The 16,486-nt window shown below is 36.6% G+C and overlaps 2 protein-coding genes across 2 annotated transcripts in view; one reads left to right on the top strand and one right to left on the bottom strand.

Moving 5' to 3' along the window:
- Positions 1–16,486, top strand: part of rxfp3.3a2 (relaxin family peptide receptor 3.3a2) — a 446,825-nt gene that overhangs the window by 414,823 nt on the left and 15,516 nt on the right. The window lies entirely within an intron of this gene.
- The window catches only part of adamts7 (a disintegrin-like and metallopeptidase (reprolysin type) with thrombospondin type 1 motif, 7), a 60,047-nt gene that overhangs the window by 34,565 nt on the left and 8,996 nt on the right, over positions 1–16,486 (bottom strand). Inside the window, exons 8-13 of the mRNA XM_083558697.1 lie at positions 12,668–12,811; positions 9,580–9,724; positions 3,628–3,720; positions 3,288–3,433; positions 2,067–2,236; positions 870–1,003 (exon numbers count right to left, since the gene is read on the bottom strand). Of these exons, the coding sequence (XP_083414823.1) occupies positions 870–1,003; positions 2,067–2,236; positions 3,288–3,433; positions 3,628–3,720; positions 9,580–9,724; positions 12,668–12,811 (832 nt within the window). The remainder of the gene's footprint in view (positions 1–869; positions 1,004–2,066; positions 2,237–3,287; positions 3,434–3,627; positions 3,721–9,579; positions 9,725–12,667; positions 12,812–16,486) is intronic.

Genomic DNA, 16,486 nt, shown 5'->3' with positions numbered 1-16,486 from the left:
AATATGTTTGTTTTAGGTATTACAACTTAAATACAGACATCTTAGAATTAGCACCTGTTGAATTCCTGGCTCATCAGCATTTGAGTCAATTAACTCAATCAAAAAAAAAAAGAATTCTAGCATATAACCTTTATGCATCTTTAAAAATGTTTGCATTATTTCTGAAGCTGTCTTTATATGCACACTACACTTGACAGACCAAAGTGGAAAGCCAACAGCTGACAAATGTTCAGGAGAGCTAAGTGCAAGCCAATTTTGAACTTGCCCACAGTCATGCTTCTTAGCAGTTCAGGCATGTTTGCACTCTTAAATAAGCAACCCTCAATTGTAGAAAAATTTAGTGCCTGAATAAGGCAATGGCACATCACTACACATTGCGCCAGCAAAATGTATTGTTTCCCTGTACAGATGTGCATTGCCAAGATAAAACACCAATAAAAATTTACACTATGACGTAAGTCCTGGGCTCATACTATAGCCCCTGTCCAAGGAAAACACAATTCAATTGACACTGGGTTTTTAAACCAAAGCATAGAATTCTTTGGACAGATTTCTAACAAGGGTGTGAATTTCAAATCTTACACTTTATCAACTGAGTCTGAGAAGCATGAGTGCTGTGCTAAGTTGAACAAAAGGAGGAAGGTCTGAACAAAAGACTAGATAAAAACGGCACAATATATGCATATGAATAAGATGTTTAAAAAAAACAAAGCTAACAGCACAATAGGCTGAAAAATTGTATGCATAGAACATGAGCAAGATGGGCTTACATAAGGGCACTGAAAGACTCTTTCACAATGGTTATTTATTGCTTTGCTCCCAGTCCTTTAGTTACTCAATGAGTTTCCAAACTTAAATGTTCCACTGACCTTACAGATTCCATTAATGCACACATCTCGACTCTGGCTTCCCTCATAGCACCGGGTTCCATCAATTACTGCGTCCACCATCTTATCTGAGAAATACTCGTTCATCGGGCGGCAGTGCAGTTCACATGGATTTACTGAAAAGGTGAGATAAGTTGTGATTTCTGTTGTACTACTCTTGTAGGCTAAAAGCTTGAGAAGTGCAGTAACAGTAACATAAAATTCCTTTGGATAAAATAAGAAGTTTTGCCTGTATTTCATATTGTAGAACATCATGGTTTTCAACAACCTTCATAAATTTTTATGGGTTGGAGCTATGTCATGGGTTGTCTACTATGAGAAGTGGTTTCAGAATCCAAAGCCACAGTGCTCAAGTCGAGTCCAGAGACACAAGGTCTAGAACTGTAGAATCAGAACTAAGTTCAGAGTCTTAAACTATAAAGTTCTAGTTCACTCCATAGTACATATTCTAGTATTTTAAGCTGAGCCCAGAGTACTTTTACCATGTCCTAAATCCCTGCATCTAAAAAGTCCAGAGTCCATAACTCTACAGTTCAGTCTTAGACCAGAGTCCACATTTGTTGCATTATTTTTATTGAAATGCATGTTTCAAATGACTGAACTGAGTGTATCTGGATTTTTTTATATATTTAAAATGATTGCAACATGTTTTTTCAAAGCCTTGAATAAAACATAACTCCACATTCTCATCCAAACCGAGGCTCAATCCCAGCAAACATTATCACTGCATTACTACTGCACTGATCTACCATACACATCGTATTGTGTTAATTTAATACCATATGGTAATGGTTCCTTGCCAGGATTCATAATGTATTTGGTTTTCATTAATACTGATCAGGCTCACTCTACACAGTTCATTCTAGTACTTAGAAATGTCTAAGATACCTGATTTATACAATATCTGATATTTTTCTGCATGTATTCTGAGGCACTTGAGTCATAGGTCAACAATAATAAGTTGCTAAATTAAGGAATTGAATGAGACTCATCGAATCAGCAGCTCTTCACATTTTCCCTGCAAATGGCAGCAATATGAAATATGAAATTGTAAGCACAGTTTGTCATTTTATAATATAAATATACATCATCCTGCCAATAACGTCCCTAATAAAATCTTGTTGTTTATTCTTTTCTTTTTTTTATTAAGCACAAAACATACATGTACATAATGCTCACTTCGGTTATTGACGTGCACCCACTGGTACAATTTGCCCTTATAAGGGACACTGTTGAACTTGCTGCACTGAATGGATCTGAAGCTAGGCTGGCTTTGTGCACATGGCTCGTGGTTACAGATCCTATATCTGCGGCGCTCCCCAAGGCAGTATCTCCCTCCATTCTTCGGGCTGAGGCACACAGAAAAAAAAAAGTCTCAATGTTTTTAAAATTGTGGTGTACTTGCGATAAACAAAATATATGGCATTAGTAGAGGGAGTGCTACTGAAAATAAAAGCTGTCTTCAGACAGTACATGCAAGTTCTTATCATGTGAGATGTGAATAGATTTTGTCATCTTCCATACAGATGCTACACAAACTGTCATCACTGATTTCTTTCTTCATATTAAAAGTCACAGATACAGTTGGTGGGCCATGTTTTACAAACAAAAGGCAAAATACAAATCTTTTTCTATCCTTTAATATTTTAAAACATCTTGTTTGGTGAAACCCATCCGATTTTAAGAAAAATTATCATCAAATTATGCATATATTAAGCATATGCAAATAGTATTATCCCCCACTAATGCCAATGCATTACGGTGAAAATAAACAGAAACATCTGAACAAATCAACACACATGCATACACATAATCTTATCAGTTGAGAAATGACAAGTTAGAAAAAAAAAATGCAAACTATTTAACCTCACGATTTCCCATGCCACACAGTCTGTCATAGAGAGCACAATATAAAAACAACAGGTCTAAGCCAAAAGATTTAAAAGCAAAATGGTTTAATTTTAATATTTACATCTGTTTATATACTTATTGGTTAGGAGTGTCATGTGACGAGGTAAAAAGTCAATAACACTAGCAACACTAGCACCTGAGTTATGTATTGACCAAAAAATGTGTTGTGTTAAGCATATCAAAGCTATTTATTTATAATTTTGTCATTTTCATTTTATATTACAAAAAGTATTCTTGATAAAAAAAAAGAACATGCACACTCAACCAGCTTCAGGACAAACTTTGCTTTATCACTTGTTTAAAAGTTTTTTAAAGTTTTAAATAAAATCTACTTGTTTAGGAAGACAAATAAAAAAGCTAGCGAAATTAATTTTCCTGTGATAGAGATTTAAGCTTTTGGTTTTAAGATTAATTGTATCCAAACCTTTAACTTTTAGTAATAGATCGCTCTGTACATGAGTTTCTCGTATATAAGCATGACTCACGTACGTAGGATTAACACAGTCTCTTTGCGAGTTCTGCACTCCAGCGCCACATGTCCTGGTACAGGATGACCACTCGCTCCATGGCTCCCATCCACCATGCACATTCTCCGGCTGATATCCAGCTGATACACACTCACCATTCAAACACCACTGACAAAAGGAAAAGAAAAACACCACCACTCCATACTGTCAGCCAAGACAGCAACATAGGCCATGCAGGAGGAAGTACAACAAAACCTGACCACAGCTGTTGAGCATAGCATTCTGTTTACATCATGAGAGAAAAAGAAGTAAAGCAGAAATCATATTCATGCTGGGAAAAGAAAACACATTTAGGGGCTTACTTTGCCTTCACCACACTTGGTGCCATCCACTGCTCCGTCCAGTTTTGAGTGGCATGCTGAGGCCACGGTGCACCACAGAGTGCTGCAGACGTTCTACACAAAGCAAGGAAAAATAGTACGTTCATAATCAATATATATTTAAGGAGTTTAGTGTGACTCTAGCTTAGTGTGTAAATAAGGCATTCCGAAAAGTATAAAATACACATAATGCCTTGTGATAGGTACGCTGTAGTGTGGGACAAGAAAATTTTTTTTGCATTGTTGATGCAAAATTTTAAGTTAAGTATAACTGAGATTCTGCAGCTCACTGTAAATTGTAGTATCTGTTAAAGATGATTATGATCTGGCTACAAATGAAAACAATTCTGGCAGATATTAAAAACTAGTGCAAGTTTACTAATGTAAGAAAAATCTGTACTTATTTACTAAAAGCAGTAGCAATGCCTTACATACAGATTAATAGCTGTTATTCATTCTTGATGCAGGCAGTTTTTTAAAACTGGTTGTGCATAGATAAAACCTTTAATAAAGTGTGTATATAAATGAGTTTCTATACCAGAGTCATTATTTCTTGCATCTGAGACTCCCCCATCTGTCATTGCAGCTAAAGCATTGACAAGAGCTCATTCATTTTCTCCCGCTTATCCGTAATTCGGGTCGCGGGGGCAGTAGTCTAAGCAGGCCCCCGCCTGCTGCCCAATCCTCACAGCACCGTCCCTTACGGTCCCTCCTGCAGGTGGTGAGCCCACGGGAAGGCGGCCCCACGTCACGGACCTTGAAATTTCCCTCGTAAGGGACCCCCGGAGCATAGAGGGTTAAGGGCCTTGCTCAAGGGCCCAAGAGTGGCAGCTTGGCGATACCGGGGCTTGAACCCCAGACCTTCCGATCGGCACCCCAGCGCCTTAACCGCTGGAACCACCAATCCCCTATTTACAAGAGCTTATCAGTGAAATTGGTACATTGCGGATAGCCTAGTTACTCACATAGACAAATACACTTTGACATGGATAGTACTTTTGTGCAGCTGAATTAGGCAGAGGATCCTACTGTTTTGTTTCCAAGGAGGCATAAACACCAGGTAGAGTAATATCGTTTGATGTATTATGTTTCCTCATTCCACTCCGAAATTGAACGTCAAGCTGCAAGGATTCTCAGTTGAATTAGGCCACAGGGGGCAATGCAAGGTTCTGATGACAGCACTCACATTTAGTCAATACCCCTGTTAGCTTCTCAAATCTATGTTTCAATTAAAGAAAATACTCTTTTATCATCCACCAGTCCTCGGTTCACCTTTACAGCATACTCTTTTATAAGGTATGCCAGGATAACACGGAGTAACAGACCAGGAAAATGGGCCTTGAAAATATCCCTTGTCATTTGTTAGAATCAGAATCAGAGTGTTTCATTGCCAAGTGTGCACAAAGTCATAAAAGGAATGTGTTTTGGTAACAGAAGCTTCTGAGTACAAACATAAAAAAAATTATAATAAGAAGAAAGGAAGATTCATACACAAGATCTTATATAAAGATATGTGTACTGTAAGTTGTACATAGAGACTGTGGCAGTGTGTGCATTGTGATATATAATAAATAGAAAAAGAATACACTGTATATTACACTTGTTTAAATTTTGCACTTCAATGTGTTTACATATAGTGCACATGATTTGTTTACCAGCATGATTTTAAGTGTTCATGAGATAATGTTCTTGTGTCTTGTATTTCTGTTGCTTGGTAGCACTGATCATGAGCAGCATAGAGGCTTGTAAAGGTGGTAAGCCAGCTGTGTGATGTCCTTGATGTTTTTTAATGCTGGTTTCCTCATTATGGTAATGTACACTTTATGAATAGTTGGCAGTAAAGCACCAAAAATCTTCCTCGTGATATAGTCAACATCTGTCTCCAATTTCAAGTCCTGAGAGATGGTAAATCCTAAGGAATTCTTCTGAAGTTCACTATCACCCTGATGGTTTCAGCTTACCAGATATTATTGACAGTGAGTTAGGATGTTAAAATTAAATTAATTAATGAATAGATTGCTTTTATAACATTTGGAATATAACCTTCTAATGAAATATCAAACAAATCTTTGCTTTTAAAGTTTATCTCAAATGCAAATTGATAAAAAAATCTACTTAAAAAAATGCAAAAGCCACATATTGAGATTTACTGTCTTTAATTTTGACATTTTATAAAGTTTTTAGTGGCTGCTTTGATTTCTCCTTGAACAAATTCACTCATGCTGGGTTATTTTTTTTGAAAAAACACAAAAAAAAACAACCAAACAAAAAAACAGCATTTAAGTAATTGCAGATGGCAAGTTGAAAACCATGCTTAAAAAAAAAAAAATCTATATAAAATATAATACAACATTGTTTTGACAATTTTTGTTTAAAGAAATACACAGACATTTTGTTAGGTTATGAAGATATAAACATTAAGAATATAGAATCAATTTGTATAAATTATTTTATTAATTTTGACAATTAACATGTATTGTACATAAAATGTATTATGTATAATAATTAAATGATATATGCATTCATTAAATATATACACATTAAAAGCAAGCATTTGCAAGTATAGTAAAGCTGCAGTAAATCACTTTGGAAAATAGATAAGTTAACTGTTGTAGTAGACAAATGCTTTAAAAAAAAGAATTAAATGGAGAAATGCAGCAAGCTAACAGGCTTCATCATTTACTGCTGCTGTTACTTGCACTTTTAGATTTAGTGTTTGTTTGCACCGTTTTTTTTGAATACATCACTATGTCACGAGCAAGCTGAGTGAGCAACCTGATGCTCACGAGTCACGACAGAACAGATCCAGTTAGACGGTCTCAAAGTTAGCAAACAAACAGTTTACACAATAGCACTTTATTAAACTATACCATTTTCACATGATGAGGATTATACAGTTTTTGCTCCCCGTGCAGATGTTTCGCCTTCATCACATGTGTGTTTTCTTTTCAGGCTGCTGGTTGACCAGTACTGTCTGCCATTTCACAATGTTATCTTGCCGTCACACTAAGCCGTAACTTTAGCGGCCCAAATAATTGATAATGGCATTCATTGACAATGACTTTCATTATTATTATTGATTTAATAATATAATTGTATAATAATTATTGATTCAATAACGTCTATTCACATGGTAGAGCGATTGCAAAGACATGCATTATTGGTATTGTTTAGTATATCTATTTTACTACTTCCAACATTTTGCTATTTCTTTCAACACTATTATTGTTATTATTAATGTTTTTGTTGTTTTTAGTATATTTTATTTAATACTTTTTCCAACTCTAATACTCTTTTTCCACAGCACTTATTTATAACATGCAAATAAATGTAATATATAATTTTTCATTTTTCAATACACCGTGAGCTTGTTTATGATAAATCCAGGACCTAACATCTCTGATAAGAGTTTTCAGAATGAGGTCAGAAGAAATAAAAGCATGACGTACGTGACATTTTGACAAATGATTGGAAGACGTTTATTATATGCCAAATGCACAATCAGTCAGGGCCATCTAACTGTCAGAAAAAATCTGTTACAGGTTATAAGACAAACACCGGTAATGCTGTGCGACATTCCACTATATCTTAGTTCTAAACAGTGACTGGTATCTGATGCCCTTTTGTTAGCAATTCCACAATTAAGATTGTAATAAACAACCAATTTTATTCCTTTAAACTGTTTTCTGCTTTTGCAGACTGTTGACTTTAAGAAATAGAGATGTATGAAAAGATTTATTAAAGATTTATGATAGTGTTTTGTTTTATTGTTGCAATCCGGAAGACAATCCGGACTTGGCTAATAGTATGCTTGTTTACAGGTTAAAGAAGGAAATCTTAAAATCATCTCATGCTGAGCAACTTATAGTATATGTATAAATGGATACAGAGACTTCCTGTAAGGCAAAAGTGATGTGTGTGGTTCAGTCTCAGTTTTCTTCCTGCCAAAGCTGCAAGCTTGTGTATTGCTCTACTCTTTCCATTTTGAAGGCACAAAACATCTCTGTGGTAGTTCTAGTTCTTAATGAGATCAGAATGTATTTAATTATCAGCAGGATGTCTTAAATCATCTCAATCTCCTACAAGCTCCTGTCAGTCATGGCAGCCAATAAGGGGTAATGGTTCCGACGAATGCTGCAAGTTTATTCAGTCTCAGTTACGGGTAAACACTGATCTACTGGTCGTTCTCTTGTGAACTAAGAAAGGTTTCCTGATCGCAGCTCAAATAAACAGTCCCATCAGCTTTAACACATACTAATATATATTAAATCTGTCATCAATACAGGATATAAAATCATATTAAAACCTTTTTGGCATTGTTTTTTGTCTGTTTCTTTTATAACCCAAAAGTATGAACAGCCCTCTGGCTAAATAATAGTCATTAACATGAATTTGATGCTTTTATGCAACACGATTTACAATTGAAAGAGGATAACACTGAGCATTTGAGGGTTATAGGTCTCACTCTATACTCTCTGGGTGGGTAGATGGCAAGAGAAAAAGAAAGAAAGAAGAAGTTAACTATTTCTTCCAAGTGTATTTAGCTGCCTTTTGTATGCGTATTATTAGCAGTGGTTTAAAAATAAATGCACAGGATGGTTTCAAATGTTTTAGAGGAAGCAAATTACCCTCAACTATTCAATCTGTGTTAGTTTGTCTCCTGTGGGTTAGAGGCGAGCTAGCATATTGTTTCAACCTGAGATGGTTTATAAGTTATAAGTTGAAATCACAGCACAACTAAAGTGCCACAGATGGCCTTTTGAGCAATTCCCCTCAGACTTCTCCCACTCTCCCTTCCCCACTAAGAATGTCGCTCTGCCTTCTGGTTTGACTGAGGATATCACTCCCCCTCCTGCCCCAACTGAAGACATCGCTGCACCTCCTGTCCCAACTGAGAACATCACTCCGCCTCCCTGTTTTTGCCTCACTGTTGAATGTAGGAAGACATGTTTCCTCCCTGCTCAGGGGAGGACTTTGCTCTGTCTCCCTGCTCAGTGGAGGATGTTGCTCTGAATCCTTGGAAAGTGGAGATTATCGCTGCCCCCTCTCTCTTTTCTGAAATCATTGCTCCCTTCATTGCTTGTTTTTTCTTGTTAATGTTTCATGCTATTTAAATAGAAAAAATTGTTTTTTTTAAACGCACAACGATGCCAAAAGATAAACTCCAGAGAGAAATATTTGTGAAAGGAAGGAGGAAGACAGTGAACAATGACTTTCTTGGTAGGCTACTGTTTAGATACAAGCTGTTGTAACGCGTTGAGTCTGGGTCAAGGAATAGCTCGCTAACTCCATTTGCAACAGAAATCATATAAGCGCAGACAGGTTTCCAAAACTCGTGCTTTTTTATTTTTCTTGGCAACAGCATTACGGGTAAGTCAAAGAAACGTAGAAATGAGCATCAGAAAATAATAAGGACATATTCCTCGGTCTTGCACACATGCAGTAATACCGGAAAAATACGGCAGCAGACTATTCCCAAAATGCCGCTCTGCTCTTAAAGGAGCCACAACATATTTCCCCCGTTACACCGAGTAACAGAAACTGTCTTTCATTAAAGCCTGTGTAAAGTTAATTCATTTCAGTGTAGACTTATAGACAGGTGCGGCTTATTTATGTTCAAAATAAAAATCTTTGTCAAATTCAGTGGGTGCGGTTTATATATGGGTGCGTTTTATTTTCTAAAAAATTACGGTAAATATTGATGTAGTAAGAATATAGGCTAGAAGTGCTGTCATGTGTTTCACGGTCTAATGATCAGTGTGGTTCTATGTATCTGTTGCAAAACCATGACTATGAATATCAAATTTTGTTTTTGCACCAACAGATCCTGCTTGGAAAACTTTTTTTCCAGAAGCCTGATATGGATCATGCAGCTGTGCAGGGTTCGCTAAGGCCATGTGGGTGTGAAAAGTGAATAGAAAATTGCTGACTTACGTCCATGTCATCACAAAGCAGCGAGCTGGAGCCATACTGGAGGCGGCACTGGTGGGCGGCGCTGTAGAGAATGCCAGGTAGCACAGGCTGAGAGACCAGTTCATTTTTGCCAGGAGGGTCATCCAGACACCAGCCCCAGCCTCGACTGTTAAGCAGGAAAACAGAAAAACTCACACTTCATTCCTATACAGTGAAAGCAAAATGCTTTATGCTTTTTCACTTCCTGTCTTTTTATTCTAACAGTTAATATAAACTCTTTTCATATTTAATTTACATGGACATATGTAATGACAGTTCAATGTATAATAGTCCAAAAGAGTTTATATTTAGTATAACATGCTCCTGTTTTGCAATTAATCTGACTTAATTGCAATATATGACAAATTTGGTGGTTAAAAACACAAATCACATCATAATCAGTGACATATAATTAATATGAATTATTTTTTTAATCATTTGCATACCATGGAGTGTTTTTAATAGTTTGCATGGCCAACTGTCAAAACCCTTAAGGAACTCATGACTGAAGAATATATTGCTTCTTGTTGGTAAGAAAAGATTCATGTTTTTAATTTAATATATAAGACCTCAATTATTCAAAGTGGTTAGAGAATTAAATTGAAAGTCTTTTTTTTTTAATAACAATGTTGCATTGTTGCAATAATTGTTGAACTATATTATTCAATATGTATTAAAAAGGACTCATAAACAAGATAAGATTTTATTATAAAAATCATATAATTATGCAATGAAAAGCAAAAACAGCTGTGAAGTTAATAAGGAGAACGGACTTCCCTGAGTTGAATACTGATCAGATCATCTGGAAAGGCCATACAGTGCTAAAGCAAGGGCCAAATACACATTTTCAGAGGCAGAGCGAAAAACTGTCACTGCATTTGAGACCAGTTAACAAGCTTTGATTCAATCCCTGGCTGGTTAACATGCCAAATTTTATTAAAATAAGATCAAAATGGTTTCTGATCAAGTCTATATGTTTCTTGGAAATTCAACTAGAGCCAAGTTCAGATACCTGGCAACCATCAATAATTTATTTGAGCCCCAAGGCCTGAAGACACAATCAATCTTCCAAAGCATTACTTATCTAGTGTCTACTGTAACTTTGATCTCCTTTTCAGCCTCTTCTATTCATTTAACACCAAGCTACAACAGCACTCTGTGCTGTTCTTTCATTAGTAGAAGAAGGAAGGGAGGGATGTTTCATCATATGTGCCGTGTCATGGGGAAAACGTGGCATGAAGCCAAAGGCCTGGGAAAGCCTTCAAGCCTATCAAAAGTAACAGCCTTTGGATATTGTATTCTGAATAAGCTCTGTTTAATCAACCATAGATAATTCACATTTGGCAAACATGTATTCACAGAAGTATAAATGCCTATTAAGTCGCTGGTTTCTTTATCATCTCGTTTCTTAGTTCCTTTGGCTCTGCTTCTTCCCGCCTGATAAATCATTGATATGATTTTTGGCATAAAGTATATGACTCAAAGAATTAGAAACGCATAGTGATCCGTGGAAAAATGTTTCTTGTGTATTATGTGTATGTGTGTGTGTGTGTGTGTGTGTGTGTGTGTGTGTGTGTGTGTGTGTGTGTGTTTGTGTGTTGAGCGGGAGTTTTAGGTAATGACATAATTTTAGTCCACTTGTAATCTTAGAAGGAAGTAAAAGTCATGGGATGGCCCTGCTCATATCTACAGGGTACAAGGGTTTCCTGAAAAGCTTGATTAGCATCAAAATGAAATCAAATTCTTTGGCTTTTGATTTGGGATGAGACGGCTATGGCGACCCCTAATGGGAGCAGCCAAAAAAAGAAGAAGAAGAAGAAGAAGAAGAAGAAGAAGAAGAAGAAGCTGTCCTAGTGGCCCCAAGTGAAATCACTACACTTTTTGAGGGCTTTCTTTTATTTTGCCACTCATCTGTATATGTAATAAAAAAGATAAGGTGGTGAGCAGTGAGCATTTAAGTATTCAATCCTAGATACTAACTAAACCTGATAATTTTTTTGTATAGTTATGTTTAATGTTAGAATGGCACATTAATATTTATTGCTGATTTAATGCAATATGTTTTTCATTTCTTTATTATTAGGCTTGATTATACTGGACATCTGCAGTACATTACAGTGGAATAAGCTGTTAATAGAAATAGAAAAAATTATGTATTGGAATGAGCATGTTAACAGTAACCTTGCAAATCTCATAGAGCCGCTAATAAAACACATAAAAAAAAACATTGTGAGCAATTATATTTAGTAATTCAATGGAACATGCTCATGGATACATACACAGTTACTGTCAATACTCACAAATGTTCACAAGTCAATTCAGGAGTAATTAAAAAAAAAAAATCCTCACCACAGTGAATAAACAGATTATGGGAAAAGAGGATAGATCTTATCCAGCTGCAATGAGTAAAAAATATCAGCCAGAATGGTTTTGGTAATAATTATCCAGCTTGGTTTGGTTCCAAGCCATTGGCTGCTGTGTAAAATACTCCCTAAGGTGCCTCACCTTCCTCCAGTCTGATCCGTACTGACCTACGCTTAATGCACTTCAGCTGATGGAGCAAAACTGACAGGAGAATCAACACAGCCATGCTGTCGCCTGGGAAATCGATGCTGTTTGCACCTTCTCTGGCAGAGTCAATTATAGATGAGGCTAACTCAGTCCATGTCAAACTTTATCCATCAGACACAAAACAAGCCCAAAACAAATCCAATGGGTGACTCACAGTAAACAGAATCTAATCATTGTGTCTCAAGGTGATGCTTTTACACCCACATTTTGAACTCGTAATATAAACATAACATCAAATGGGTTTAACACATTGGCAAAAGTCATTTCGCTCCACATGGTCCAAAGCTCTATCTGTAACTCAGTCAGAAGAGTTACATCCTGTGTAGTATCCTATTCGAAACTCTGTAATTAGACAATCTCAGTTAAAGATTATTATACCCGCAGCTGAGCCGAATAAGGGCACTTCAATGAAGAAAACGGAAAATCTGACTGATTGCTAAGGAAAAATTATATTTATAGACAGAGAGAGAAGTGAAAAATCCGTCAGTGTGCTACTCACTCTAGAAAGCGTGTGATGTACTGGCGGCTGCACCGTGACCAGTTGGGTGGAGATGTTCCATACAGGAGCTGAGGAGACATGACAAACGGCCTTTTTCCAATTGGCTCGCAGTTATTGCTGTTGCCATCGTGTTCGATCCCGAAGCTGCAGCACAGAGTGGTTGATGACAGTATGACAGAGCAATGAATAAAGGGATTATTATATGTTTCCAGGCACATTATTTTTATAAAAATGGTCATAAGTTATAGCTTCTGGTTTGACATTTCAGGAGTTTCAATGCATAAATGGAGTTTCAATGTTTGCAGTGGTGATGGACAGGTTGATGGACGAGGTCAGACAGGAGTCTCCATGGACTATGATGTTTGCAGATGATATTGTGATTTGTGGTGAGAGTAGTGAGCAGGTTGAGAAGAGCATGGAGAAGTGGAGGTACACGCTGGAGAGAAGGGGAATGAAAGTCAGTAGGAGTAAGACAGAGTACATGTGCGTAAACGAGAGGGAGGGCAGTGGAGGGGTGTGGTTGCAGGGAGAGAGGTGGAGAAGGTGGAGGAGTTCAGGTACCTGGGGGCAACAGTGCAAAGTAATGGAGAGTGTGTTAGAGAAGTGAAGAAAAGAGTGCAGGCAGGGTGGAGTGGGTGGAGAAGAGTGATAGCAGGAGTGATTTGTGATAGAAGAGTATCTGCAAGAATGAAAGGAAAAGTTTATAGGACTGTGGTGAGACCTGCGATGTTGTATGGATTAGAGACGGTGGCATTGAGTTAAAGACAGGAGGTGGAGCTGGAGGTAGCAGAGCTGACAATGTTAAGTTTTCGTTGGGAGTGACAAGGATGGACAAGATTAGAAATGAGTTTATTAGAGGGGCAGTGCATGTTGGATGTTTTGGTGACAAGGTGAGGGAGGCGAGATTGAGATGGTTTGGAGCAGAGGATGGACATGAGTTATATTGGAGAATGCTGAGGATGGAGCCACCAGGAAGAAAGAAAAGAGGAAGACCAAGAAGGAGGTTTATGGATGTGGTGAGGGAAGACATGCAGGTAGTTAGTGTGAAAGAGGCAGATGTAGAAGACAGGGGGATGGATGATCCGCTGTGGCGACCCCTAATGGGAGCAGCCGAAAGAAAAAGAAGAATTTTAAAGAAATTCAGATAAGGTATAAGGTTAATTCATCAGCCTTACACATCTCTATGTTTTTCCATTCATGCATGCTACAAAATACAAAAGATTTTAATCTTCAACTAAATAATTTCAATTTCCCAGAAATGTAAAAAAAAAATAAAAATCATAAAAAACATGAACATTTTTAAATGCATTGATGCATAAAAATGTTTATTCCATTTACAAAACAATCATGAGCTGTGCAACGTGCAGCATGATACATGTTTTTTTTAATCTCTAAATTTATACAGCAGGTTTTTGAAAGGAAATAGTCAATAGTGACAAACCAGGATTATAAATTTAGCTTTATATCTCTACTTCAGCAAAATAATCCTTACAATAAGACACAATTGGAAATGAGAATTTTCCAAAGGAGCGAATACTAACGCAATGACCTTTAATACTAGGCTGAGGCTCTAAGTGCTAGTGATCACTGCATTTATTTAATGAATAAATAAATAACAAATGTGTATTTTTAACCTGGTTTATATTCTCAGGTTAATGTGGTATAGTATTTGGATGATCTTGTTATTGATGTACAATGTAAATGATGATCAAAGGTTCCTCACATTCAGAAGACAATCTCTGTCTAAATCTTTTATACACACCGCTGAAGTGTATATACAGGGCAGAGTGAACATGGATTAGTATATGGCTAAGTCTTGACTCCACTGCTAATCAGCTAAAAAAAATAAAGCTCATACAATGTCCACAACTGTGTCACAAATAGGAAGAGAAAAGATAAAAAAAAATAAAAAAAAAAGCAGGAAATGCATGCTTTGACCAATGTAGGGAAATTAACAAACGTTTACTTCTAAAACTAATATGAAAATAAAAGACAGAACATGAAAAGGGGAAAAAGATTACAACCCACCATGTCTGAGTGGTGAACTCGTAAAGTGTTTGACATGGAGTTCAGGAGATCACTATTTCTTTCTTATTTCAAAGAGCTGCATGTGGCAGATTTATGTTGTGCTACAAAGCAGCCTTATGTTCCTCGACTGGCAGCTCTTGGGCAAAACAAGGAAAACTAACTATATATTGGACAGATCTGAATGTAAAATTCACCTATTAGTAAGGATACATATGGTATAATACACTATAGTTTTATTCACAATCATGTAAAAGGCTTCATATAAATTAGCAGAAGTCCTTTTTCTACATATCCAAGCTTATTAAGACCACAGGGCCAGCTATAACAGAGTGAAATGCAGCTCCCCAGCATTACAACTAGAACTTTTAACCTGTTTGTAAGCTGTGTTTAAAATCCATGCTCCAGGTGAGGCTCGAACTCACAACCTCGGCATTGCTTCGCCTGTACTGCTGTATAAGTACCGCGCGCTAACCGATTGCGCCACTGGAGCTCTGTAGAGAATTGGGACTAACACTAAGGACATGCTTTCATAGGAAACTATTTGCTAACAGACCAACACAAAGCAAAGTTTGTGTTACCACCCTAAAGTTGATTATGTTACTTAAAAGTGCATGTCTTGAAATGTTTGGTTGCTCTTTCATAATAATAAATTGTTAATAATTTATTTTGTTTATTCCATAAATCCCTACAGAAAACCTTACCATTTTAACAAATACACAGCAAATCTTTTTTGTGTATCCAATGCTAATTTCCCGCAGTTGTTTCTGGTGCAGTTTTTTTGTATGTGTCGATAAATTGAACTGCTACTGATTCTGCATTATGGTGAGTTACATTTTCAGATATATGTAATTAAATTAATAAATTATTCATATATGCATATATGTATATGCATAATAGTAATATAATTTGCACGTTATTGCTCTTGACAATATACCCCACCCCCCCCACCACCCGCCGACCAGGGAACTCGGACAACCTCCACCCCCTTCGATCCATAGAAACTGGTCTGTGATGCAAAAAATGTTAGGGACTGCTGATGATTTAGAATGAGTGCATTTATATGTATCTGTCATTTATTCTCTCTCTGTGCTTCCTGCTGTCAAAGGAAATAAATCGACACCTTATATCAGATTTCAGACTTTCCATAAGTTTTCTCATAAAAGATAATAAACACTAATACACTATGGATTTTTTTGTTATAATTAATGCCAATACTAATTACAATTCATATACCTTGTGTTTTCAAATGAGACACCGAACTCCATGATAATTATAGTCTTGTGTGGTGTTGCCCTAAACACTTATCAAAGGCATTATAAAAAAAAAACAGATGAGCCCCTAAACCACCTTGTACCACATAATCAAACATACAGAATTCCTTTGATGAGGACCACATTCAAGTTCACACTCACACCTCTCTAAGTTGTTTCACATGCATGCGGATGCTGTTATTCCGCTTATAAAAAGTAATCTCCACGCCACTGTAATCTCTTTATGCCAGCTATGCTAATGCTATTTCCTGTTAACAGCTAAATAAAACAAATAAAACATGTATATGTGTTAGATAACATTGGAAAAAGGACATTCATTATATAGAAAGGAAACTTATGCAAACAGGCATGCTTTGTCTAAAAAAGCTAATTGCTGCTGGCTAGAAAACAGCAAGATTTAATATGCTCTAGGGAATATCGAATCGAATATTTTAGTAATTCGATATGCTAACGATTATTCCATCGATTAATGGAGTCATCGGATAGGAAGCACTTTTTCTTTATTAAAGAGCAATACTGA

The sequence above is a fragment of the Silurus aristotelis genome (genome assembly GCF_946808225.1).
Source record: "Silurus aristotelis genome assembly, chromosome: 13".
In the NCBI taxonomy this organism is placed as follows: Eukaryota; Metazoa; Chordata; class Actinopteri; order Siluriformes; family Siluridae; genus Silurus; species Silurus aristotelis.
This window is presented reverse-complemented; position numbering and strand designations above follow the sequence as displayed.